The sequence below is a fragment of the Melanerpes formicivorus genome, unplaced genomic scaffold (assembly GCF_026170545.1).
Source record: "Melanerpes formicivorus ecotype bairdi unplaced genomic scaffold, bMelFor1.0.p_v2 SCAF_49, whole genome shotgun sequence".
NCBI lineage: Eukaryota > Metazoa > Chordata > Aves > Piciformes > Picidae > Melanerpes > Melanerpes formicivorus.
The window spans coordinates 2392737-2420458 of record NW_027142401.1 but is presented as its reverse complement, the minus strand read 5'-3'; the positions used below and the strand labels follow the sequence as shown (position 1 = coordinate 2420458).

Here is a 27722-nt window from a genome sequence, read left to right as displayed (position 1 = left end):
AGGACTGGTAGTTTTCCAAAAATAGTGTCTCTTTTTGACATCTTTTCCTTTGTTTGATCTGGTTCTCTAAGCCTTGCCTTGAGCTGAAAATTCTACCAATTAGCATGAAAGCAGAAGGTATTCATATTTTAAGAGCTAGGAACCAATCTGTGTCTTAATTGTGCTGCAGACATTTAAGATTTGCATCTAAATCAGCTTTACGTAAGTGGACACTGAAATTTCCAGAGCACAATGTGACCATTATTCATTGATAGCTGAGTATAACACAGTTACAGAAAGTGTCCTTCAAGAAGATGAGAGTTAGGGGTGGCTCTGGAGAAAAACAGATTATCCTGTCTTGAACAATAAAGTTGGATGTTTTAAAAACAAATAACATGTTGGGGTTTATTTTTCCCTCCCAATGTATAGGCAGCGGTACAACAGTTTCAGCCTTAAGAACTTCCTGCCTCCTGGGCTGTGCAGTGATGCAGGATAATCCTGACTGCCTTGTTCAGGCTCAAGCCATCTCTTGCCTTCAGCAGCTTCACATGTTTGCTCCTCGACATGTTAACTTGTCTAGCCTTGTAAGCTGCCTGTGTGTGAGTATCCTTTTTACTGGTCTGTATCCTCCTCTCTTAAAACCTTTTGTTTAGAAATGCTTGAAAATGCAGATGCTTCTTTAACCAAAGAAAAAGTGCTCCTTGTGTAGGAGTGAGCTTTTCCATATTCTCCTACAGGCAACTCTTCTCTGTTTGTATAGAGGTTTTTTTAACTCCCCATTGACAAGATGGGCACATTCAGTAGAAACCCTGCCTTTTGAATTGCTTACATATGCATTCTGCTGCTCTTATTAAGGCCAGCTGTCTGGCAGGATATACCATCCATCACAACCTTGTGTTGGGTTTTTATACACTACTTTATGCTGGCCTTTTTGTCTTTTCTTCTGCTTTGTGTGTCTTAGGTGAAGGCTTGATGGGGAAACAAAACAAATCTGTTTTAATGAATTACTGAGAAAATTTTTGTTTGGGTTTGTAGATTTCTCTCTTTTGTGATGTCTGTAGCAGTAATGCTTCGGAGTACTGGCTTCTTGGCAGTCAGCATAAAAATTCCTGACGCACAAATAATAGTCAAACTAAGCCTCTGGCAGAAATACACAAAACTCTTTTTCAGCCCTCCCTGACACATAGGTGGGAGTTTTTGTTTGTTTGCTGGGGTGTTTTCTTTCTTTTTTTTTGTTCTTTCTCTCTGTCTTTGAATAAATGCTGTTCTGAAGCACTTACTGCTACAACCAAAGCCCTTGGTGGGTTTTCAGGGGCTACTTAGGGAGGTTTTTTGATTGGTTGTTTCTGATTTTGGTTTTTTAAGTAAGGCCATCTAGTCTCCCTGCAAATCACAGAAAAAAAAACCACAGACAATAAAGTTTGGAGGTTGTTGGGTTTTTTCTAATCTCTCTTATCTGTGTTAACACAGCTCTTGGGCACATCTTCATCTGTGTACTGATAGTAACCATGTAGCATGGTTTAGATTTTATATAGTATGGAGTAGATTTTACACAAAGTTTAGATTACTGCCATTTATCTTTATTCAGTTTGACTAGAAACAGGATTGTGGGAGACAAGAAAAATGGAAGGAGAAGCTGTTTCAGCCCTACATTGCGTTATGCATGTATTTACAAGCTAAAGAACTGAAGCTCACATGTAGTGTTCTTTCTTTCAACATAAACCAGCTATGACTTTTCTCTTCTCTGGGACAAACAAATCTCACTCTTGCTCAGAGGATATATTAGCATTTGAGATCACATATAAGTCTGCATACAGTCTGCTTCCACATACAGTAACTACTAGCAAGAGGATGAAGTGATAAAGTTGTTTTGTCTATATAGTATCATAGATTTTTGTTGGTTTAGAAATTGTCTCTTAAGTACTTTATACAGCACTTTGTGAGCTTCATAATATTAAATTACTCAGTTAAGAAGAAGCATGGTTCATGGCTTGAGTGTGTGTGCTTGTGCATCTGTGTATGAATGTGTTCACCTCTACCCCAGAAATGATTGTGAGCTTCACAGGGAAGGAATCCACCAAAGTCAGTGGCCTTACATGATGAACTTTTCTCATTCGCACGAAGTTGTTGCAGAACTTTGGCCAATGCTGCTGATATTTATGATTCACTAAACATCAACACATCTCTCCAGAGTGTCATAAACAAAGAAGGTTTGAGTGTGTGCTTTGCAGGTCTGTGAGAAGATCCCTGTACAGGCAGAATTCTATGTTTGTTAAACTCACCATCTATCCATGTAGCTTCCACCCTCTAAATCACTAGAGAAGCAGAAAAAAATACTGGTCTGGGCCTTAAGTCTGCTCTTAACAGTATTGTTTGAACTCTCCATGGAAAACAAGGTGTGACTGTTCTCCTTTGCAATGCATTTTTAAGTCTTAAGGGGAAGTAGAGTCTAAAAGCTGGGCACTGAATATTGTGGCTATGCACCACTGCATTCTTTATTAAAGGCATAAAAATGGGAGAGGCAAAAAGTCTGTGGTTAGATAAGTAATCTTGTCCCCTTCTGTCCATAGAAATGTGAATTCCTGCTCATAAAATCTTCTATTCTTTCTTTGTCAACTGAATCTTTTTAAAAAGGGCTTTGCATTTAATGGTAAATATCCTGTCAGTTACAGCAGAACAGAAATCATATGTTTTCAATCATATCTACCATAAACTCTAAAGCTAACTTATGTGAGCACAGGTTTCTAAAGAGCTTACCTGTGTAATCTCATGAGGTGGTGGACACCAGTTTTCAGCTGCAAGACATTAAGGATATATTGAAACATGAGAAGTGTGCAATGCCCATAACTATGCTGTGCTGTTGTCTTGGTACTGTTGAAGTACTCATTTTAAAGGTGGCTGGCTTGCAAGTGAAGTGTATTTGACGTCAAATATAAGATACATGAACTATCAAACTAGATTTTTGGTGTGTTTGAGATAAGACTCTGAATTTCAATCTCTGCTGAATTTACCTGTGAGGGTCTCCATGTGTGGTTGCTCTCACTGCGATACCTATATTTTGGTTTTGTCGTGACTGGTTTGTCATTTGTTTTTGTGCAGGAAATCTTGTTGGATAATTCTGTGTTGGTAGGTCCCTGTGCCTTGTTAATCCTAAAGTTTTGCAGTTTGCAGTGATGTTTTTAATTTCAGCTTCTTATCTTTTCCTTTTAACCATTTTAATGTGACTTCTTTTAGCATGTCAAGTGGCGTTTGAGTGTCATGCTAACCAGACCCTTCATAACTCTCTGCAGATGGCAGCCATACATTTCATTTGTGTGCTTACTGAAGCATTATTTTGTTTCTCATGTGCTGAGCACAGGAAGGGAACCATTCATTTATTTAAGCTTGTATGTGATGCCTGCATTTTGTGTCTGTTATTTAGTCCTGTCGTCCTCTGCTTAGAATGTGGGAGAATGAGAGAGATGAAAACTGCATCTTGCATTATTCAGGAGCCTGAACTGGATCCTCTGGGGTTTTTTCCCCCCTATTAAAAATGAGCACAAAATTTATGCATGTCCAATTTGAAGTAGAATGTGTAGCCTGCTTGTATAAATGTTGCATTACAAGCCTCACTTGCTTTTAAAGTTTCAATTGAAGTGTCTTGCAGACATACTGAGTGAGTTAGATTTCTTTTAAAAGAATTATGCAGAGAGTGTATATTTGTGTGTATTAAACACATATTTCTGAGTACTGTAGATCCACACCCATGCACAGAAATTCAGAAGAGAAAGCTTAGTGTTGTTAATGTAACAAAGCTGAAATTCTCTTGTTGTCCTTACCTTGTTCTTTTTACCTGTGTGCTAACTAATCCTTATTAAGTCATTTTGACTAACATAGATTGACCTGTGGCTGACAAATAGGGACCATGACCTTTCTACAAGGTTTCCCTGCAGCTCTATTTTAGGAATGGTGACAGCTAAGGGTACACAGCTGCTTAGCTGCAGATGACAACATTTTGATGATTACCTAAGCTTAATTTAAAAGAAGATGCATGAATATTGGTGTAGCTCTCTTGCCTGGGCCACACATCTAATTCATCGTGTCTTTGGGATCCCCTTCTTAAAATTGAAACCAAGCAAACAAAAACCATGAAGTTCCACTTCAAAAAAACAACCCTTGAGGCTATGTCTTGGCTTTCTAAAGTGTTTTTCCTTCTTCCTGTAATACTGAATCTGTTACCATGCATTTTTCAGTACGAAAAACCAAACACTGGCCTAGTAGTGTTAAAATATGTTGATGCTATAAACCTTTTTTGCTAGAAGCTGCACAGGAGAGCTGACTTGTCTCGGTTGACACATTCACCAGTAACTCTCACCTTTCCTCTCACACTCTTTAAAACATAATTTAATATAATTAGAGTATGTCATATTTTGGGGGATGAACTTGCAGCAGTGTTCTTTTGGTACTTTCTTATAAACTGCCTTTCATGCATGGAGTTCCCATTTACTAAAGCCCTATTGACTGTCTCACCCTTGGTTACACTGGTATTTCTCTAGTTACATCTGATGATGATTGGAGTAATTTTCTCTTGCACTGAGTTTTAAAGCCCATTATATATACCCTGTGGTCAAAGAATAGAATTAATTGTTCTCTAAGACCACAGTTCAGCAGTCACAGAAGCTATTGGTCTCTCTACTGATATTGGTGGGTGTTGGATCCAGCCCCAAACCAGTCTTACAGGTTACCTTTGGAGAGAAAAATGTTACAAGTACTGGTATGCTAAAACTGGTTCCAGGAGTTGCAACACTTTTCTGTCAGAAATAGAAAATAAATAAATACATTAATTAAACAAACAAACACAACAAAAAAAACCAAAACCAAACCACCAAAAAGCAGCTGAGCCAAAATAGCATCAATGCCATGCTTACTGACTTCACAAATTTGGCGTAGCTGCCATTGTTCAGCATATACCAGCCCTGCTGAGCTAAGCTGTAAAGCTTGCTTAGACATCTCACTGTTTCTCCTTGCATGTTTCAGGTGAATCTCTGTAGCTCATACTTACTACTGAGGCGTGCAGTGGTAGCTTGCTTACGTCAGCTTGTGCAAAGAGAAGCTGCTGAGGTCTCAGAATATGCTGTTGCATTAGTTAAAGAGAGCAGAGAAGATTTTACTCCAGGTAATGTATTGAAGATTGGAGATCAAAGAGCTTGCCACCTTGATAGTGAATTTTAAACACACTTTGCTAGGTTCTTGGAATTTTTAACTCAAAAAGGTTTCAGTTCTCTCTGTAGTGCTGAATTATAGAAGCATCCAGACCCTTTCCTTAGTGATAAAATGAAGATAATACTGCTTTTTATCTATTGTAGACAGTGGGGTCACTACCTGAGAAAACCTATGTGGTGTTCCAGAGAAACCTAAGCCTGTCTAGTTAGTAGCTGTTGTAGTAACTGCTTCAAAGGCCTGCACTTTACATGCATATTCATAACTTTTTTCCACTCTTAAATCTCTTCTTACATAAAAAATCTGCCATTGTGGGGAGGTGTACAAAACCTGTTGAAGAAAGTTTCTGTTTACTTAACTAGTTCTTCAGAGAGGTAGTGATCAGCTGGAGTCCCTGGAATTCTTAACTTCCTAAAGGTTTGGAGTGTTTGCTAAAAGGCCTGAGAATGGTCACTAGTTCATCCTCTTGTGTCTTTCGGTGAGGGGACAGTGGTGATACATGATGTCACTTTGGATTTCAATCCAAGCTTATTTGTAAATGTTTAGACATGATAGTAGGCTGCAGTCATTTAGCAAAACTGCTAGGGTTTAAAGTTGCTAATATTGGGCAAATTAAAATTGGTCATATTCACTTAACAAATTATTTCCACATGTCTGGTGCTGAGAGTAATTTAAACTTCCCTCTCAAGCAAAAGCTGCTGTTTTAGAATTACCTGATGAGTCAGTGTGAAGAATCCAACAGCCAAATACACTTTTTTTCAGGAGCTCAGATGCTGTGGTGATGGCAATGCTGAGAAAATCAGAGTAGGAGTCTCTTTTTTTTCTCCCCTCAGGTAGTTTTCTTCCTGCTGTTAGTATGTTTCTGTAGAAGTCCAGTGTTTGGTTTGTACTCAGATGATAAAAGATATGATATTAATGAAATTCATAGTTCTTTCAGTGATATTTCAGGGCTAGATACTTGTTCACAAGATAGTCTTTGTGAAGTCTTCAGTGGGATTTGTGTGGTCATTACTGCACTTTTGTGATGTACAGCACTTGGCTCACAGACTTTGTTCTTGGCAGATGTTAACATCAGAGAAATAGGCCTGGAGGGGGCATTGCTGGGCTTGCTGGACAAAGAACTGGATCAAAGATTGTGCCAAGATATCAAAGAAACTCTGACTCATATGCTTACTTCCATGGCAGTTGAAAAGCTCTCTTTCTGGCTGAAGCTTTGTAAAGATGTTCTTGCTGCCTCAGCTGGTAAGTTCTAATGCACAATAGTTGAGCACACAGTGAAAACAAGGCATACAGCAGCACTGGGTAGCACTGAGGGGGAAGCATTATTATTACTTCATTTTGTTGACATTTATGAAATGTGTCTTTGTCCTTCCTGTTGAAACACTGGACACTTAGTTCTTTCAGAAGGAATATGACTTACTCCCTTCTGATTGCCTTTTCCTCTATTGAAGCGGCAGAGCTACAGGCTGGGTTTGGAGTGGCTGGAGAGCAGACAAACAGAAAGGGACCTGGGGATGCTGATTGACAGCTGCCTAAACATGAGCCTAGAGTGTACCCAGGTGGCCAAGAAGGCCAATGGCATCCTGGCATGCATCATGAATAGTGTAACCAGCAGGAGCAGGGAAGCCATTGTGCCCCTGTACACTGCACTGGTTAGGCCACACCTCAAGTACTGTGTCCAGTTCTGGGCCCCTCACTTTAGGAAGGAGGTTGACTTGCTGGAGTGTGTCCAGAGAAGGGCAACGAAGTTGGTGAGGGGTTTGGAACACAAGCCCTATGAGGAGGGACTGAGGGAGCTGGGGTTGCTTAGCCTGGAGAAGAGGAGACTCAGGGGTGACTTTATTGCTGTCTACAACTACCTGAAGGGGGGTTGTGGACAGGCAGAGGTTGGTCTCTTCTCCCAAGCAGCCAGCACCAGAACAAGAGGACACAGTCTCAGCCTGCGCTAGGGGAGGTTCAGGCTGGAGGTCAGGAGGAAGTTTTACACAGAGAGAGTGATTGCCCATTGGAATGGGCTGCCCGGGGAGGTGGTGGAGTCACCATCACTGGAGGTGTTCAGGAGGAGACTTGACAGGGTGCTTGGTTGCATGGGTTAGTTGATTAGGTGGTGTTGGATGATAGGTTGGACGTGATGATCTTGAAGGTCTCTTCTAACCTGGTCTGGTCTGGTCTGGTCTGGTCTATTCTATTCTATTCTAATATTTTACATTTCTTCTTTCCTCCCCCAACATGTCCTAAATACAGATTTCAATACAGTAGCTTCAGTAGATACCACTCAAGAAGAGGAAACTGCCAAAGTGGACGACGCGTCGATACTAACATCCGACAGCGATGAGAGGTTCCATCCTTTCAGTAATCCACGATGGTCTACCAGAGTGTTTGCTGCAGAGTGTGTTTGTAAAATTATAAGCCAGTGTGAAACTGCAGGCAGTGCACATTTTGACATAACCCTGGCTCAGGAAAGAAAACAGCGTGATTCAAGAGGTATGTGTTAAGCACTGGAAGAATTTCACAGGATGCAAAGTATGCTTAAAATAAACGTTAGCTGTTTGCATCTTAATTGAGTCAATCATAAATCAGTGGTTCATAACCATTGAAAGTTTTAGTTACTCTGATTAGAAGCCTGTATTTAGTAAAGTACAGAGCAAGTCTCATCTGCCAAAATGTTGGCGTATCACTGTAGCATTTACACTTGGTTTTCCTTTACAGTACTATGGTATATGCCTGGGAAGTCATTGTTTCTGCACAGGCATTGGCAATCTGAAGTGGTAGCTGGCACCAGCCTACAGCATCACAGTTTGGTGGCTCTGAGGATGATTAAAATACTCCACACTGTAATTGGCAAAATTACCAGTAGAAACACAGGGCAAATTTTCAGTGCCTCGCTATGTTTATCTGGATATGTTCTCCTCAAAACTCTGCTATTGTTTTTAATAAAATCTGCCTCATAAAGATATTTGTGCTCTATTCTAAGTACCTTTCCTTTACCTTCAAATGAAAAGGAGCCTAGAGCAGCTAACATCAAGTGTCCAGCTAAGATTGTTGTATGTTTGAAACACATGAACGTGTCCAGAGGAGGGCAACAAGGCTGGGGAGAGGCCTTGAACACAAGCCCTATGAGGAGAGGCTGAGGGAGCTGGGATTGTTTAGCCTGGAGAAGAGGAGGCTCAGGGGTGACCTTATTGCCCTCTACAACTACCTGAAAGGTGGTTGTAGCCAGGAAGGGGTTGGTCTCTTCTCCCAGGCAACCAGCACCAGAACGAGGGGACACAGTCTCAAGCTGCACCAGGGGAGGTTTAGACTCGAGGTGAGGAGGAAGTTCTTCACCAAGCGAGTCATTCGTCATTGGAACGGGTTGCTCAGGGAGGTGGTGGAGTCATCGACCCTGGAGGCGTTCAAGAGGAGATTGGACGTGGCACTTGGTGCCATGGTCTAGTCATGGGGTCTGTGTTGATAGGTTGGACTCGATGATCCTTGAGGTCCTTTCCAACCTAAGTTATACTGTGATACTGTGATGTGTAAACTGCCTTAAGCGAGTCCTTGGTGTGTGATAAGGTAAAATGTAAAACAGGCATTTTGAAAACATTGGGAGCAGTCTTATAACAAAATGCATTATGTCTAAATTGAACAAAACCATTTCCTGTTTTAACTCCTGTCTTCTCCTCAGATGACTTTCTGGTACTGCATTTAGCTGACTTGATCCGCATGGCTTTTATGGCCGCCACAGATCACAGCGATCAGCTTCGTCTTTCTGGGCTTCAGACGCTGCTGATGGTGGTTCGGAAGTTTGCAGCTGTTCCAGAACCAGAGTTTCCAGGCCACGTTATTCTGGAGCAATATCAAGCCAATGTAAGCACTATTGCTAATAGCTTAGAAAAGTTTGCAGTTAATCACTAAAGGGAATTTGGGGTTTGGTTGGCTTTTGGGGTTTTAGACTAGACTAGAGTTTCACTTAGTTTGTTGCTCAAACTACTAATTTCTTCAGATTTAACTTCCTTAGAAGTCATCTTTTCAGTTGGAATATAATGCTTTAGACCCAAAGTTTTTCAAGTTTCAGCAGGTTTCCCTTTTCCCTTTTTGAATGCAGCAAAAGGAACATTGGTGGGTTTCTCTTTGTTTGTTTTTGTAGTGGGTTGAGCCTCAAATGGTCACAGTTTTTCCTAAAGCATTGATTTGAAAACAGGGAAGAATTGCAGGAATTATTAGGAGCAGCTAGCATCTAAAACCGTGCTCAGACATAAGAAGATTTGTACACTGGATATCACACTAGATCTTGGTCGATAGCTAGAGGAGGTAAAAGCAGAGGTTGTACCTTCAATGTCTATTTCAGTTAAGACTTACAGAAAAGATGTCCTTATGATTTTGCAGTGCAGGCTGCCCTTGAGTTAAATACATAAGGCAGCTGTGTTAGGCCTCATCTGGCTCCCATTCTTCAATTTCCAGCAGGCATTGAGTGTCAGATCATTTTCTGGCATATAAATGAAAAAATCCTGACACTGAAGTCATCCTAACCCACTGTGATCTTGCTTTTGCTGTTAGAATTCTATTCTACTGGCAGTCCTTTGTAGGAAAGGAGAAGTGCCTTGATTTAGTCCAGAACTACCCAGGGGAAAAATACACCATCTGTCCTAGCTGTTCAAAATGATCAAGCAGGTCACAAGCAGAGCTAATAATTCTTCTTTCAAAGTTCACTATCCTTAAAGTGGTTTTGCTAATACTATGCACAGATCTTCTCAGAAGATTAAGTGATGTGAAACAGTTCAATAGCTAGTCTTCTCTTTCCTGTTTGTTTTTTTTCCCCATAGCTATCACCAGAAATAGATTAATATAGATCTTCTGGACTCAAGTAATGGTTTTCTGAAATCTTATTCAGAACTTCCTTAAATGTGCTTTAGGAGTTCTTAATGCATTGTCATTAATAGTCATTAAAAGCAAATCCTTCCCACAGTTTGTATTTGTAGTACTTGTACTACCTCTTGTACTTTCATCCCAAAGAGCATCAGATTTAAGTCTGAGTTTTCAGGTATCAGCTCAAGTAGCAGGGAATCTATCATTAGCCTTTAGTGAAATAACTTTCAACAGTGAGAGTTGCAACCTGGTAAGTCTAAGTTTGTATGTTCTTTATTAAGCAAATGGGGTTTGTGGTCTACCTTTGGTTCACTTTGCAAAGCTGACCAACTTCAGTTGTTTGTTTTCTTAAATCTGCATTCTTGCTGAGGAAGGAAATGTCACTCATTAGGTGTCTTGCAAGCCTTTCATGGCTTGGAACATTGCTTTTTTTCTTTTGAGAGCTGCTCATCAAGTCTAGGGTTCAGGAAGGAAGAGGCTTCTGTTTCAGTTTTAGGCTGTGCAAAAAATAGAATCATCTTTGAAGACCCCTCTCAAAGAGAACCATGTAAGCAAAACCAAACAATGAAAGTATGACTGCAACTGTCTTCCTGCTCTTTAGCCTCACTGAAACAGCCTGTGGGAAAAATGAAAAGGAAACTATGGTTTATAAACTATGGCTTATGCAACAAAGCTGCTTATGGAAAGTAATGTTTTAGTTAATTGTTTGCTATGTATTAAATGTTGGATAACTTCTCTTCAGGTTGGAGCAGCACTTAGGCCTGCCTTTGCTCCTGAAACTCCTCCTGATGTCACAGCAAAAGCATGTCAGGCAAGTGTTCAAAGTCAGAATTCTTAGGTAACAGACCCTCTGAAATTTTCTTTTGTCTTGATACATTGCATAAGAAAAAGGAAATAAATCATCTAGCCTCAAACCTTCAGTGCACAGAAATAATGTCACCCATGTTACCACTACATTGTAACAACTCAAAGATTTTATGCACTCCACAGTCTTTAGAGAAATGTTGTAGTGTGACATCCCTCTAATGTTTCTGGTGCTCATTACTTATGCATACTGGACTGCAGTGTCATTTAACATTGATTATCACTGGGGGGTAAGTGTATCTCAGTAGAAATTAAATCTGGTTTCCATAATTTCACAGATAGGAAAACCAGCATCCAGTATTGTTTGGCTCTTGTTTCTCATTATTTTTGTTTCACAACACTAGGTGTGCAGTGCCTGGATAGCAAGTGGTGTAGTCAGTGATCTTAATGACCTTCGGAGGGTTCACCAGCTGCTTGTTTCCTCTTTGGTCAAAGTGCAGGCTGGCAAAGAAGCACAAAGTCGACAGTATAATGAAAGCACCTCAACCATGGAGATACTGGCTGTGCTTAAAGCTTGGGCAGAGGTTAGTGTAACAGCTCTGTAATGAGAGTCTTGATATCTGGTTAGGTGAGTTGGAACCTTTCATCCAGAGTAGCTTCAGGAATTTCTTAGCTGCTTCATTAAACAGAAGTGCTGGTCCCTTTGCTTTGCTTTGGTGCCTCCAAACAATCCATGAACTTTATAAAGCTGACAAAAGCACTGCTGGTTATTCTGTACATGAAGAAGTGTGTCTAGTACTCAAGGAATAAGAATTTCTTAACATATTCTAATATTTCAATATTCATTTTTAATTGGCATGTATGAAAGGCTGAGGTGTACCCATGTACCATTTTACTTAAGCATTGTTTTTCTCATTGTCTACTGGCATTTAATTTCTTACAGGTAGTTGCTTTAAGTTAACAATGCCAGTTCCATACTGCGTTGGTTAAGTGCCTGAAGTCAACTCACAGTAGTTTTCCAAGTGTTAACCTTTGTAAATCTCTCTCCCAAATCTATAAACAGGTTTACATAGTTGCAGTTGAAAAGCAGAAAAATCAAAATGAGGCCCACAATCACTGTCTAAAACTTGCAAACTCTGCAGAAGAAAGCTACAGAAACGTGGCAGCTTCCGCCACTGGGCTTCTGGATTTAGTACAAGCAGATCTTGGAACACTAAGCAAGCTCTGGCTTGCTGCACTCCAGGATTTTGCTCTCTTAATTCTGCCTTCAGAATATGCATCACAACTCCCTGCTGAAGGTAAGAAGGCAACTGTGTTTTCATAGGTCACTTATAAGTGCTCAAGAGGAAGGGGACAAGGTCTATTCAGTGGCACCCAGTAATAGGTCAAGGAACATTGGGTACAAGCTAGAACACAGAAGTTCTACCTCAATGTGAGGAGAAAGTTCTTTACTGTGAGGGTGACAGCAGTGGAACAGGCTGCCCAGAGAGGCTGTGGAGTCTCCTTCTCTGGAGACTTTCAAAGCCAACCTGGGTGTGTTCCTGTGTGGCCTGCCCCAGGTGATCCTGCTCTGGCAGCGGGGTTGGACTGGATGACCTCTGAAGGTCCCTTCCAACCCCTAACATTCTGTGATTCTGTGATCATTAAATGTCCTAGCTTACTTGTGTTAGGATCACAGCAAAACCAAACTATATGGAGAAAATGCACACTCCTGTACCTGTCTAAAGACTGCTCTTGAGAACAGGTGTGAAAAGCAGTTTATTTGGTATTCTTGTTTGTTGGCTAATTTTGAGGTTAGTAGAGGCCTTATGGTTGGATGTCACCTTGAGTCTAGTTGAGAGGCATCCCTGCCCATGGTGGGGAGGTTGGAGCAAATGACCTCTGAGGTCATTTCCAACTTAAGCCATTCTGTGGTTCTATGGAAAAGGTAATTGTATTGAATTCTATCCCAATAAACCTAAATGAAGTGCCCTCATTAGCCTGAGCATTGAACCTTTATGGTTTTGGTTGTGGTTTTATTAAGATAAATGTAATTTAAAATAAAAGAAGAAGAATCCCTCTTTATAAGAATAAGACAATATGGTAGTTGAAAATAAATTACATCTATCATAGTATCAGTCAGGGTTGGAAGGGACCACAAGGATCATCTAGTTCCAACCCCCCTGCCATGGGCAGGGACACCCCACACTACATCAGCATGGCCAGAGCCTCATCCAGCCTGGGCTTAAACACCTCCAGGGACGGGACCCCAACCACCTCCCTGGACAACCCATTCCAGGGCTTCACCACTCTCATGGTGAAGAACTTCCTCCTCACCTCCAGCCTGAATCTCCTCACCTCCAGCTTCATTCCATTCCCCCTAGTCCTATCACTACCTGAGATCCTGAGAAGTCCCTCCCCAGCCTTCTTGTAGTCCCCCTTCAGATACTGGAAGGCCACAGTTAGGTCACCTCAGAGCCTTCTCTTCTCCAGACTGAACAGCCCCAACTTCTTCAGTCAGTCCTCATAGGAGAGGTGCTCCAGCCCTCTGATCATCCTCGTGGCTGGACACCTTCCAGCACCTCCAGATCCCTCTTGTAATAGGGACTCCAGAACTGGATGCAGTATTCCAGGTGGGGTCTCACCAGAGCTGAGTAGAGGGGGAGAATCACCTCCCTTGACCTGCTGGCCACACTTCTCCTGCTGCAGCCCAGGATCTGATTGGCTTTCTGGGCTGCAAGTGCACACTGAGAGCTCCTGTTGAGCTTTTTGTCCACCAGCACCCCCAAGTCTCTCTCCTCAGGGCAGCTTTCCATGCTTTTCCATCTATGAATCCTTAAAACTGTAACTTCTCTTCTTGTAGGTGGTACATTTTACACAGCAGAGACCATTGAAAATGCCAGACCTCATTACTACAACTCCTGGGCACTGATACTTTATGCTACAGCATTATGGCTCACTAGCACAGGTTTCATCGTTGTTGATCCCGATGAAGGAGTTACTAACCTCTCTAGACCTGTCACCCCAACCACAATGTGTCAAGATTCCTCTACCAGGCCTTTGGTGAAATCTCCTGAGGATGTGAATACTGACAGATTCCATCTTATCTTGGGTTCGTGAGTACATCATCTGCCTAGATGCTTAACCCAAAATGTTACTTTCAATAGATAAACCTCTTAGCAAACAAAGACTTAATTATTCACTTTTAACTGCATCAAGGAATATTGCATCTCTTATTAAAATGTACAGTCAGAAGAATTTTAAGTCCTAGGGAGAAAATTGTAGAGCTTTTTCCTCAAGGTGGTAGCAAAAAAACTCAGGGTGAGCTAAGTCAGTCCTGAGCAAGTGCTTACTGCTCTGCTTATAAACATGCAGGTTCAAGGATGGATTTTAAGGCAGTGGTAGCACTCCAATTATCAGAGTGTACTGCTTAGCATTGCTGAAATACAGCTTTACATCACAGAATAATGTGTAGGTTGGAAGGCACTTGGCACCTGTGGAAGCCATCTTGTCCACCACCCTGTGCTCAAGCAGGGCCATGTAAAGCTACTTGCCAAGGACCACGTCAGACAGCTTTTGAATGTCACCATCAATGGAAATGCCACCCCTCTAGACAACCTGTGCCTGTGCTTGGTCATGCTCATGGTAAAAAAAGTGTTTCCTTGAGTTCACATAAAGCTCTGTTTAAGCCCCCACTATTGCAGAGGGTAATCAGGCAGTTGATTTCAGTTGCAGTTCTCTACATTTACACAATTAGGCATTTCTAGTTGATTTTTTTTGCTTTGGTCTCTCTTTTGTATCCTTGTTATGTAATCCCTTCTTGGAATGGGTTTGTATGACCCAGATGCATAGGACTGGTTTTGAATCCCAGTCCTTCTGCACTCAGCCCACTTCCTTTGGAACTCTTGGCTCCAGTAAAAAATGGCACCTCTGATGCAAAACCTGCTCATTTCCCCTGCTTCCTGTACTACAGGGTTAGTGCTTCAATTTTCATACACTTCAGCCTGGACACCTGAGTGGTTTATTCTGCATCTAAACATGTTCCACTCCCTCGTCTTCACTTCCTACAGGGAAGCTGAGCAAACTGTAAAACAGGGACATTTTCTGTTGCACAGCTGTTCTTCCAGTGCACATTGATCAGTTTCCCAAGTCATCACACATTTGGGAGTTACAGCTGAGATCTGAGAACATGGATCACAGTTGATATGAAGTTTATCTCCAATGTTATAAAATGTCATCAGAAGAGTCTGGAAAGCTCAGAAAGCAGTGATTGTTTTTATCTGCTCTAGGATTTGGAAGCTTAGCCTTCATGTTCTGTACTTACTTCTGGTGATCCAGTGGTGGTGGCTGCAATCTTCAGCATTTTTGTAAAATGGGAAGACAAAGCCTTTGTGCTTGTGAACTATTATTACTTCCTCTGTTATTTCCTTCTCTTCCATAAATCAACATGATTAGTCAGATGTTCTGCTGTATACTCACTGTGCCTATTCACTGGAGTTAGACTCCAGTGATGTACTCAGAAATTGCTCTGTTTCTTAATTTGTATTAATAGCCAGTGCCTTCTGCTGTCTAGAAGCTGAAATTCTTTCATTATATTGAGGGAAATAAAAGTTCTTGCCACAAGAAATTAGGAACAGAAGGTGACTTCACTTAATATAAAATGCAAATGCTCAGCCTACTGTTAGGTTACTTAGTAACTGACAACATTGCTTCTTAAAGTTTCAAGCACATATGGGTGTTCTTCTTCTGATGCTTACAGGAATTAGTGTGGAATTTCTCTGTTCCCCTGGATCAGATGCAGCAATGGAGAACATAATTGCCTGCCTACATGCCCTACAGGCACTCTTTGACATTCCATGGCCAAGATCTAAAATAGGTGGTGATCAGGTAATGTCTTAATGATTTAACCCCTCCAGAATTAAGTGTCTCTACTTTCTATTGTATTGTATTCTCTATTGTATTCAACACATAAGTAGTAGATGAATTATATGCTCTGTGTAAATCCAAAGTTGTAGAGGGAGGAGGGGAAAAGAGCCACATCCAGCCTGGCCTTAAAAACCTCCAGGCATGGGACTTCTACCACCTCCCTGGGCAACCTGTTCCACCACCCTGATGGTGAGGAACTTGTTCCTAACGTCCAGTCTGAATCTACCCATTGCTCCATTCCCCCCAGTCCTATCACTCCCTGACATCCTAAAAAGTCCTTCCCCATCTTTCCTGTAAGCCTCCTTCAGATACTGGAAGGCCACAATAAGGTCTTCTCGGAGCCTGCCCATGGCAGGGGTGTTGGAACTGGATGATCCTTGTGGTCCCTTCCAACCCTGACAACTGTAGGATTCTATGGTCTCTAGAATACTGTGATTACTGATTTGTTCAGGGCACTGTACTGGGAGCTAGGATCTGGATGTGGCAGAAGATGCCAACTCCTGCAATTGTATCCATCAATGCATTCCTTACTGAGATTAGCAAAAGCAATGCTGTTGGCTTTGACAACGTAGTAAGTTTAAATGGAGATATATTAAAGCATTTTACAAGGCTGGTGAGAGGCCTTGAGGAGAGGCTGAGGGAGCTGGGATTGTTTAGGCTGGAGAAGAGGAGGCTCAGGGGAGACCTTATTGCTCTCTACACTTACCTGAAGGGTGGTTGTAGCCAGGAAGGGGTTGGTCTCTTCTCCCAGGCAACCAGCACCAGAACAAGAGGACACAGTCTCAAGCTGCAGCAGGGGAAGTTGAGGCTTGAGGTGAGGAGGAAGTTCTTCACTGAGGGAGTTGTTTGTCATTGGAATGTGCTGCCCAGGGAGGTGGTGGAGTCCCCATCCCTGGAGGTGTTCAAGAGGGGATTGGACCTGGCACTTGGTGCCACGGTTTAGTCATGAGGTCTGTGGTGACAGGTTGGACTTGATGATCTTTGAGGTCTCTTCCAACCTTGGTGATTCTGTGATTTTCCTCCCTGTAGGAGCTGGGAGTGGAGCTGCTGAATGTTTTGCATCGGCTGATCCTGACCAGAGAGTCGCCTGGGATTCAGCTCGCTGCCCTCGAAGTGGTTCGGCTGATCCTTTTTGCAGCTCAGGAGCATGTGAAGGAGAAGCGGAGAAGTGCTGAAGGTACAGGAATGTAGGAGATGCTGAATGCTTACTAATAGGGTTAAGGAAATTCTTGCTTGCAAAACTGCCCTCTTGAAGGGGATATTCCAAGGTGCATCTCAGTTGAAGTGTTTTGCAGTTGGTGACTAACCCTAGTTTAAGTCAGTCCAGGTGCTTGACATAGGAAATTGGGGTGGTATGACAGATGAGCAGGTGGCTGTGATGGTGACCAGAGAGCGTGAAGTGAGGAAGAAAACTGGAGAAATTGCAGCAGGGATACTGTGGTGTCAAGAGGAGGGTTCAAGAGGAGATTGGACATGGCACTTGGTGCCATGGTCTAGTCATGGGGTCTGTGTTGATAGGTTGGACTCGATGATCCTCGAGGTCCTTTCCAACCTAAGTTATACTGTGATACTGTCAGGAAGGGAGGAGTCTCTGTGGAAAGCTGGGATCAGCTGCAGCAGAGAGCCACAGTGAGCACACCCAGCTTACAGCTTACTCGGGACACACAGCTGTTGCAAGCCAGGCTCCACTAGGTACTCTGACTGCAGCTTCCTGAAGTTTGTTTTACATATATAGAATTAGAATTACACAGAATAAACCGGGTTGGAAGAGAGCTTCAAGATCATCATGTCCAAACTATCAACCAATCCAACCCACCTAAACAACTAACCCATGGCACCAAGCACCCCATCAAGTCTCCTCCTGAACACCTCCAATGATGGTGACTCCACCACCTCCCCGGGCAGCCCATTCCAATGGGCAATCACTCTCTCTGTGTAAAACTTCCTCCTAACATCCAACCTGAACCTCCCCTGGTGCAGCCTGAGACTGTGTCCTCTTGTTCTGGTGCTGGCTGCCTGGGAGAAGAGACCAACCTCAGCCTGTCTACAACCTCCCTTCAGGTAGTTGTAGAGAGTAATGAGGTCGCCCCTGAGTCTCCTCTTCTCCAGGCTAAGCAACCCCAGCTCCCTCAGACTCTCCTCATAGGGCTTGTGTTCCAAACCCCTCACCAACTTCGTTGCCCTTCTCTGGACACGCTCCAGCAAGTCAACCTCCTTCCTAAACTGAGGGGCCCCGAACTGGACACAGTACTCAAGGTGTGGCCTAACCAGTGCAGTGTACAGGGGCAGGATGACCTCCCTGCTCCTGCTGGCCACACTGTTCCTGATGCAGGCCAGGATGCCATTTTCTGTAAGTAAAAAACCCCCAAAAACTAGGAGAAGAATCAAAACATTTTTATCAGGTGAGATGGTATCAGCATGGTGCCCCAGCACCCTGTGTGTCTAAATGTGCTGCACACATTTATCACAGTACCATTTATCAGTGCATATATTACTTATTCCGAAGGATGGGTGCTTGCCAGCAGAGCTTTGACTACAAATGCATGCACACAGAGAGCAAGATTATCACTTCATGACGGAACAGTCTTGAGAAGTAAACTCTTTGGAAGGTACAGCCTGCAGATTTGTGCCACATTTCTTCTTTTTGTTTCAGTTGATGATGGTGCTGCAGAAAAGGAAACACTACCAGAATTTGGAGAAGGCAAAGACACAGGAGGATTGGTGCCTGGGAAATCATTAGTCTTCGCGACACTGGAGTTGTGTGTTTGTATTCTTGTCAGACAGCTTCCCCAGCTCAACCCTAAATTAACTTGTAGCCCTGCAGTTCAATCTGGAAAACATCTGTTATTGTCAGAAGATGGGAGCAGACTGGTAGCAGCAGCTTTAGTTATTCTCTCTGATGTTCCTGCAATCTGCTCTCCTGAAGGTATGCTGTTTCATCACAAGAAAAAATTGACAAAAGACTCTCGGGCTCCTCTGAGCCCCCTTGGTATTACTTAATTTTCTCAGCTGGATAAACCTGGCAGCAAGTTTTGTGATTTGTCTGTGACAATTTCCTGCCCTAATTATTATTTGACTGTCAGATTACAAACCCAGTTGCAAAACTGAAGCAATTAAAGGAGCAGTTTTGTCTTTCACTCCCAGGGGTAGCACTGCAGCTAACAGACCCATTTTGTAGAGGGAAGTATGTGACAGTGGTCTGATGATCTTCTGCTTGAATGGTGTCTTTTGGAATTTATAATGTAGACATAAACTAAAGAGTCAAATGTATTATGTTACCTTTCCATCATTTGGACATCAGGAAAGCATGGTAGAAGTTGGGGTTGATTTCTCAGATTTGTTGACTTTTACCCATGGTTCATTTTATATTTGCTCCAAGTTGTAGGATGATGCCCCCCTCCTACCTCCCAGTATTATATTCCTGTGTATGATCTGGGGAGACCTCGGAGCTGCCTTCTAATACCTGATGGGATCCTACAGGAAGGCTGCAGAGGGACTTCTCATAAGGGTGCCTAGCAATAGGACAAGGGGAATGGTTTGAAGCTGAGGGAGTATAGGTTTAGACTGGATTGTAGGAAGAAGTTCTTCAGTAGGGGGATGGTGATGCTGTGGAATAGGTTGCCCAGGGAGGTTGTGGATGCTTCCTCCTCTGGGGTGTTCAAGGCCAGGTTGGCTGAAGCCTTGAGCAGCTAAGTCTAGTTGAGAGGCATCCCTGCCCATGGTGGTGAGGTTGGAGTAGATGGAACTCTAAGGTCCTTTCCAACCTAAGCCATTCTATGATCTTCCAGTACTGTTAAGCCACACCTAGAAACCATTTCTGCCCTACTCCCTTGTTGCCATCTTAGATATCTGTGCCTCACCTTAGGCCATGTTTTGCATTTACCAGCCTGGAAATACTACCTTTCTTCTTAGTTTGTTCTCTGTTACAAGGTTCTTCCTTGGGGATTAGCAGACTCCAAGTGGAACAGTAGGCAGTTCTTGCTGGTGATGGTAGGGTTTTTCATCTGCAGCTCATTGTGTATCAGTTCAAAGCAAAAAGAAACAAACCTAGCATCAAATTTGATTCTTTTTTTTCATGTCATGTTTCATGTTTTACAGGAAGTGTTTCAGTCCTTCCTACTATCTTGTACCTAATTATTGGGGTACTTAAAGAGACTGCTGTGAAAGTGCAAGGTGGTCAGCTGCCTTTGACTGTTGCTGCATCTCTTCAAGCTCTGAAAGGACTCTTGTCTTCTCCAATGGCTCGAGCAGAGAAGAGTCGAACTGCTTGGACAGATCTTCTACGCAGTGCTTTGGTCACTGTGCTTGACTGCTGGGACCAAGGTAAGCATCCATTTGGAGTCTGTATGATTCAAAAACATCATCAAGAAGAAGCTTGGTTGAAAGGTGGTGTGCTTTTATTTCAAATAAATTAATTCACATCTTAAAAAAGCTCCTGTCTTAGTCACAGGAGAATTAGTTGGCCACCAAGTAGCGCTGAAACAAAACTGCAATCTTGTATCATAGTATCAGTCAGGGTTGGAAGGGACCACAGGGATCATCTAGTTCCAACCCCCTGCCATGGGCAGGGACACCTCACACTAGATCATCCTGGCCAGAGCCTCATCCAGCCTGGGCTTAAACACCTCCAGGGACAGGGCCTCAATCACCTCCCTGGACAACCCATTCCAGGGCTTCACCACTCTCACGGTGAAGAACCTCCTCCTCACATCCAGCCTGAATCTCCCCACCTCCAGCTTCATTCCATTCCCCCTAGTCCTATCACTACCTGACATCCTGAGAAGTCCTTCCCCAGCCTTCTTGGAGGCCCCCTTCAGATACTGGAAGGCCACAATAAGGTCACCTTGGAGCCTTCTCTTCTCCAGCCTGAACAGCCCCAGCTCCTTCAGTCTGTCCTCACAGGAGAGGTGCTCCAGCCCTCTGATCATCCTCGTGGCCCTTCTCTGGACACATTCCAGCACCTCCATATCCTTCTTGTAATAGGGGCTCCAGAACTGGAGGCAGTACTGCAGGTGGGGTCTCACCAGAGCTGAGTAGAGGGGGAGGATCACCTCCCTCGACCTGCTGGCCACACTTCTCCTGATGCAGCCCAGGATCTGATTGGCTTTGTGGGCTGCAAGTGCACACTGAGAGCTCATGTTGAGCTTCTTGTCGTCACTACAGCTCCTACAAGAAGTCATCATCTGTGAAGGTATTGATGGGGGGATTGCAGGCTTACCCCTGTGTTATGCAGAGTCACAATGCAGTTACATGGTGCAATGAAATAAACAGGAGTTAGGGCTTCAGTGTGGAGCTGAGCATAAGGACAGCTGTACTGCATGCAGGCTCTCCACAAGGAGTTAATATCTGTTGAAGCTATGAAAATGGCCTGATTTGTGGTGTGCTGCTTCTTCAGCTTCCCATGTTTGTAGTATTTTTAGCATGCCTTGCATTTAATGCCTAAGTTGTAATTTGTTGTTGGAACTTCTGTTTACAGTGCTGGGTTTGGGTTTGGGGGTTTTGGGTTTTTTTTTAAGTTATACCCCAAAAAAACATTTGTTCTTGATGCAGATTTTATATTATTCTCAAAATAGATTGTACCCTGCTGTGCCATACCAGCTCTTCAAAGGTCTTCATTGTGCTTTCACAGAGGAACAATAGGAGTATGCTATTATTTCTAAACATGCTACTTTATTCTGCCCTGGTGAGACCTCACCTGGAGTACTGCCTCCAGCTCTGGAGCCCTCAATACAGGAAGGACATGGACCTGATGGATTGGGTCCACAAAATGATCAAGGGCTTGGAACACCTCTGCTATGTGGACAGGCTGAGGGAGCTAGGGTTGTTCAGCCTGGAGAAGAGAAGGCTCCAGGGAGGCCTAATAGCAGTACCTGAAGGGGGCCTACAAGAAAGCTGGAAAGGGACTGTTTACAAAGGCCTGCAGGGATAGGACAAAGGGCAATGGCTTTAAACTAGAGAAGAGCAGATTTAGATTGGATGTTAGGAACAAGGGTGGTGGAACACTGGAACAGGTTGCCCAGGGAGGTGGTTGGGGCCCCATCCCTGTGGATATTCAAGGTGAGGCTCGGCAGGGCTCTGAGCAACCTGATCTAGTTGAGGATGCCCCTGCTGACTTGCACGGGGGGTTGGACTAGATGACCTTTAAAGATCCCTTCCAACTCAGATCATTCTATGATCTGTACAACCACCCCTGAATTCCCATCTTGGCCTTGGCTTTTACACAGTGAATGTCCATATAAGTGCACAGAGTATGTCATGCATTTGAACAAAGAGATTCCTCCAGAAACACAGGCATAGATGCTTCTATTCCATCTCCTTTGTAACACTTCATAGAATGACTTTTCGATGCAAATCTGATGGAATGCTTGCTTTATTGATTGTAGATGGGCACCACCAAGAACTCGATGAAGTTAGCCTGCTTACTGCTATTACAGTATTTGTGATGTCTACCAGTCCAGAAGTGACTACTGTGGAGTGCCTTCAAAAGCGTTGCATTGAGAAGTTTAAAGTAACACTTGACTCCAAAGACCCTCTTGTAAGTACTGGTGAAGTGGTAAGCACCACACTAAATGGATTTTAGATTCCTGTCAGTGGTTTCACTTCTCCTGTGTGCTGATGCCAGTTAATTCTGGCCTGACTGTATCTCTTGCATTCCAAGACACCGTTTGAAGAAGTTAGCAAGAACATTTTGTCACTTTTATTCTGTACACTCTCCTATATTCTTGTTAGTTTTGATTCTTGCACCACACTCAGAGCTTTATCCATTGATAAGTACATGATAGTTGTGTGGGTTTTCAGGCACCTGCTGCATTTTGTTGTTCCTTTAATCATCAACACAGAGATGCTCTTTTTTGCACAGGAAGGCCCTCAGCTGTGGGGTTTTGGGAGCTGGAGCAAGTGCCACCACACTTTTACTATCCCATCAGCATCAGCTCCTGACCACTGCTGGAGGCAGCATCCAGACCTACATTAATGCTTTGTTCTGACCTAGTAGAAATATTTTTACAGAGCTGCTTCAAGATCATAATAGTATCATAGTATCATTCAGGGTTGGAAGGGACCACAAGGATCATCTAGTTCCAACCCCCCTGCCATGGGCAGGGACACCCCACACTACATCAGCATGGCCAGAGCCTCAGCCAGCCTGGGCTTAAACACCCCCAGGGACAGGGCCTCGACCACCTCCCTGGACAACCCATTCCAGGGTTTCATGCCACAGCTCATCCTTTACTCCTCATCTCAAAAAAATATATACTGGAAAAAAATAACTCAATTGTATTTATTATCCCTGTAAGTACAAGTGGGTTTCCAGGAGGTGGGAATTGCTCACTATGGAGGGCCCAGCTCTGAAAATCACATGTACTGGATTTTAAATGGGGCTGTGAGAACTCACTGTAAATTGGTTTTCTTGCATCTTCTTCCCTTAGAAACAAAAACTGCAATTAAGTTGCCTGTCCTTGAGAAATAGCTGTAGGGAAGTACTTTTTTATATGTTAATGTGAGGGTGGCAGAGTAGTGGAACAGGCTGCCCAGAGAGGTTGTGGAGTCTCCTTCTCTGGAGCCTTTCAAAACTCACCTGGATGTGCTCCTGTGTGGCCTGCCCTAGGTGATCCTGCTTTGGCAGGGGGGGTGGACTCGATGATCTCTGGAGGTCCCTTCCAACCCCTAAGGCTCTGTGACTCTGTGACACATGTCTAATATTACAAACATTGCTTTCCACTGATGGAAAACTTGGGATGCCAAACACAGCTGCAACAAAAGATTGGGTAAAATTTGCAATTGCACACTAAGTGTTTTGGCATCTGAGCCTACCAGAAATGTAGGAGCCTGACAGCTTCAGTCCTGTTTACTCTCAGTGACCTGCAAGCTCCTGCACAAGTTGGGGTGTCTTAAAAGTGTGCCTATACTTTGGCAGAGGCAATGCTTACTTCTTAAGCACCTGTCTTCAGTCAGCTGTATTTTCAGAACAGTACTAAGGCATAGTCTTCACACACAGATGTTTTTTCCTTAGCTCAAAAATGCAGGAAGATGTAGGACCTATGAGGAGCAGCTGAGGGAGCTGGGGTTGTTCAGTCTGGAGAAGAGGAGGCTGAGGGGAGACCTCATTGCTCCCTACATCTATCTGAAGGGAGGTTGGAGCAAGGAGGGGGCAGCCTCTTCTCCTTGGTGTCAAGTGATAGAAGAAATGATTTCAAGCTGTGCCAGGGGAGGTTCAGGCTGGATGTTAGGAAATAATTCTTCACTGAAAGGGTTCCCAAACATTGGAATGGTCAGCCCAGGGCAGTCATGGAGTCACCATCCCTGGAGGAGTTCAAGCAGCATGTGGGCCTGGTGCTTAGGGATATGCTCTTGTGTTGACCCTTCAGAGCAGGGTCAAGGGTTGGACTGGATGATCTTTTGAGGTCTCTTCCAAGCAGATGTATTCTGTGATTCTGTGACTTTGTAGACAGAGACAGGAAGCATGATCTACAGTCTCTTGGTGATTTGATTACAATTCATAATGCTCCTATAAGGGATAATGCATTAGCACCCTGATCATAGTATCATTGTATCACAGTATCAGTCAGGGTTGGAAGGGACCACAAGGATCATCTAGTTCCAACCCCCCTGCCATGGGCAGGGACACCCCACACTAGAGCAGGCTGGCCAGAGCCTCATCCAGCCTGCTCTTAAACACCTCCAGAGACGGGGCCCCAGCCACCTCCCTGGACAACCCATTCCAGGGCTTCACCACTCTCATGGGGAAGAACTTCCTCCTCACATCCAGCCTGAATCTCCCCACCTCCAGCTTCATTCCATTAAATACTGATACTTGATAAACTTTCAAGCTGTGAGACACATTTTTTTCCCCCTCCCTAAAATTTTCTCTGACAAGCTCTGAGTTTTAAAATTCCCTGACATCTATTTCAAATACAACCCTTGGTAACTGCAAGTTTGGTTCTTCCCTCTAGGTACAGCATAAGTGCTACCAGCTGCTGCACTCCATCTTCCAGCACCCAAACAAAACCGTGTCATATCCTTACATTCATTCTCTGGCACCATCCATTGTGGCAAAACTGCAGGAGACAGAAAAGGCAAAACCTGAAAATGCTGCTGAGCTTCAGGTCATTCAGGAGGGCATCAAGGTGGTTACAGCTCTTACAGCCACTGCTGAGGAGGAGCACCGTAAGTTACTTCCATTGCAATAGCCCAAAGCATTCCACGTGCTGAAAGTTGCCATAATCAACAAATTAAAACAAAGCAGCCACTAAGAATGCAGTCATGAACACTAATTACAACATTGCTAGGAAGAATCTTGGTTCTTTTTTCTCTGCAGTTCAGATGACATTTCCAGCTTTATAGTTTCTGTCCTGGGTTAATTTAGAGAGGTACTTCTCGCTGGAATTTGAAGCTGGCTTTAAAAAGTGCATGCTTAAGTTGTGCTTTCCCTCTTTATAGGTGCTCATTTGGTGGCCTGCCTTCTTCCCATCCTTATTTCCTTTCTCTTGGATGAAAATGCCCTGGTTTCTGCTACCAGCTCAGCAAAAAACCTCCACGAGTTTGCTTTGCAAAACCTGATGCAGATTGGTCCACAGCACTCAGCAGTTTTTAAGAAACTAATGGCTTCCTCTCCAACTATGAAAGCCAGGCTGGAGTCAGCTGTGAAAGGCAACCAAGAAAGCATCAAAGTGAAGACTGCTAAGCATGCAAAGAATCCTGGGAAAAGTTCAAGCATTCAGCTCAAGACCAATTTTTTTTGAAGTCTCATGGTGTCCTTTCATGCACTTTGATACCCACAGCAAAAACATCTCCCTTCACATTTCTCATCAGTAGCATTGCTGGGAGTTGATCTCATCTGTTCTGTAGCATCACAGAATGCCTTGGGTTGGAAGAGTCCTCTGGAGGTCAACTACTCCAACTCCTCTGCAGTAAGCAGGGACATCCCCAACTAGGTCAGACTGCTCAGAGCCCCATCAAGCCTGACCTTGAGTATCTCCAGAGCTGGGGCCTCCTTTGCACTGAAGAATTACAGAAGTTTTTGGAGAGGGCAAAACTCCTTAGCTAGTGTAAGACTTAAACATCTCTAAACACTATGAATAAATCTAGCAGGGGTCATCTAAGAAGTATTTTGGGATTATTTTGGAGTAAAATACCAGAAATGCAGCCCTCTCTATGAAAAATTACAGTGAACTTTACCATAGATGTATTTAGGAGCAGCCCATGTTTCAGTGAAATTACTTTTGTTTTCAGTCAATGTGTGTAAAAACAAGTTCATAAAATCACAGAATGGCTTAGGTTGGAAGGGACCTTAGAGATCATCTATTCCAGCCTCCCTGCCATGGGCAGGGATGCATCAACTTCACTCAGCTCTTCAAGGCCTCATCCAACCTGGCCTCAAACACCCACAGGGAGGAGGCATCCACGACCTCCCTGGGCAGCTTATTCCAGGATCTCACCACCTTTGCACTGAAGAACTTCTTCCTAAGATCCAGTCTAAACCTACTCTCCCTCTGCTTCAAACCATTCCCCCTTGTCCTACTGCTAGACACCCTCATGGGAAGTCCCTCTGCAGCCTTCCTGTAGGATCCCTTCAGGTATTGGAAGGCAGCTCTGAGGTCCCCCCAGAGTCTTCTCTTCTTTAGGCTGAATAACCCCCAGCTCCCTCAGCCTGTCCTCACAGCAGAGGTGTTCCAGCCCTTGGATTATTTCTGTGGCTTCCTCTGGGCTCGCTCTAACAGCTCTGTGTCCTTCTTGTGGTGGGGACACCAGAACTGGACCCAGTTGTTTTTTTGGATTTAAGTAGGACATAAATTTACTTACAGGCTGTAATCTACCCTAATAACTAATTTAACACACTGCATCATTAAGTAAACAGATTAAATATCCTCACAAGCCTTACAATAGACTATTGTTGATCTCAAAACCTCCAAGTCAATAAAGGCAATATTCAGAGCTTTAAACCTAACAACTTCTGGAGCTGGCTGGGATTTAACAGATGCAGTTAAATGCAGCTCTACCCTGCTGCTTCCTCACTGGGGACTCCATAGTGCTTTAGACAGTGGGACTGTGGTGCATGGTAAGCATTTGCAGGCTTGGTGCCTTGCTGCTAGCCACAGTCTCATTTTTCAGGATCTACACTCGTGTTAATTTTGTATTAGGCTAGCCAGGCAATTGAAGCCTCCATATCTTGTCCAGGCTAGGACAGCAATTATAATACACTGTGCCTCAATTCAGACACCTGCTCTATCTGGATGGACATTTCCTGATCTTTCAATGATCAGTTATATCTACACCTAACTCACTTAGATTTCTGTCTCTCTGTGATGGACAGACCTGAAGTCAGCTTATCTCGTGTCAAACAAAGGGCAACCAACTCCTAGCAAGGAATATTTAATTAACATTTTAATCCAGGAGCATATTTTAATATAGAACTATCAGAATTGCAATGACTGTAAAGTATTTTCTACACCTAGTGTACTGACTTTCTTAACACCAGTATTATCTAAACCAAATGCTATCACACTGTGGATAGTATTTCCTTCTGGAAACTAATTACTTTAAAAGAAAGAAGGAAAACAGCAAAGATTCACAGAGCTGAGAAACACGCTGGGACTCAGGAAAAGTGGGATGTACTGTATTTTATTATAAGTTTTGTACATAAATGTAATTGTAAATTGTACAGAATTAACCATTTGACCAAAGTTCTAACAACTCATTTTTCTAATTGACAGAAATAAAGCTAATTTTCTTCACCTAAGATTTGTCTTACTCATTTTACCCAAAAGCAGAGGAGCTCGAAGGACTGTGGTAACAGAAAGAAAAGGTTTGTATGCTGCCAGAAGGAACCTAGTAAGAACTGTTTGAGCTGGATGCACCAAGGTCTGGGACTTGGCATTGCAGGTCTTCCTCTGTTCTGCATAGCTCTAGGGGTAAGTAAGTGGGAGCAGGAAGATGTCTCTGTGCCAAGGGCTGAAATGTTTGAACTATGGGAAGATGGTTGAGATGCC

General features: G+C 43.4%; 1 protein-coding gene across 3 annotated transcripts in view; it reads left to right on the top strand.

The window, feature by feature from the left end:
- The window catches only part of HEATR5A (HEAT repeat containing 5A), a 79072-nt gene extending 51600 nt beyond the window's left edge, over positions 1-27472 (top strand). For 2 of the 3 annotated variants that reach the window (XM_068160329.1, XM_068160332.1), the window contains 17 exons: positions 409-578; positions 3079-3105; positions 4996-5134; positions 6241-6420; positions 7423-7662; positions 8846-9027; positions 10769-10837; positions 11235-11414; positions 11894-12128; positions 13673-13921; positions 15569-15696; positions 16765-16912; positions 18389-18661; positions 19834-20058; positions 22119-22270; positions 24687-24900; positions 25174-27472. In XM_068160329.1, coding sequence (XP_068016430.1) covers positions 409-578; positions 3079-3105; positions 4996-5134; positions 6241-6420; positions 7423-7662; positions 8846-9027; positions 10769-10837; positions 11235-11414; positions 11894-12128; positions 13673-13921; positions 15569-15696; positions 16765-16912; positions 18389-18661; positions 19834-20058; positions 22119-22270; positions 24687-24900; positions 25174-25475 — 3113 coding nt within the window. In that variant the 3' untranslated portion in view covers positions 25476-27472. The remainder of the gene's footprint in view (positions 1-408; positions 579-3078; positions 3106-4995; positions 5135-6240; positions 6421-7422; positions 7663-8845; positions 9028-10768; positions 10838-11234; positions 11415-11893; positions 12129-13672; positions 13922-15568; positions 15697-16764; positions 16913-18388; positions 18662-19833; positions 20059-22118; positions 22271-24686; positions 24901-25173) is intronic. The other variant, XM_068160330.1, reaches the window with a different exon arrangement.
- The last annotated feature ends 250 nt before the right edge of the window (positions 27473-27722 follow it).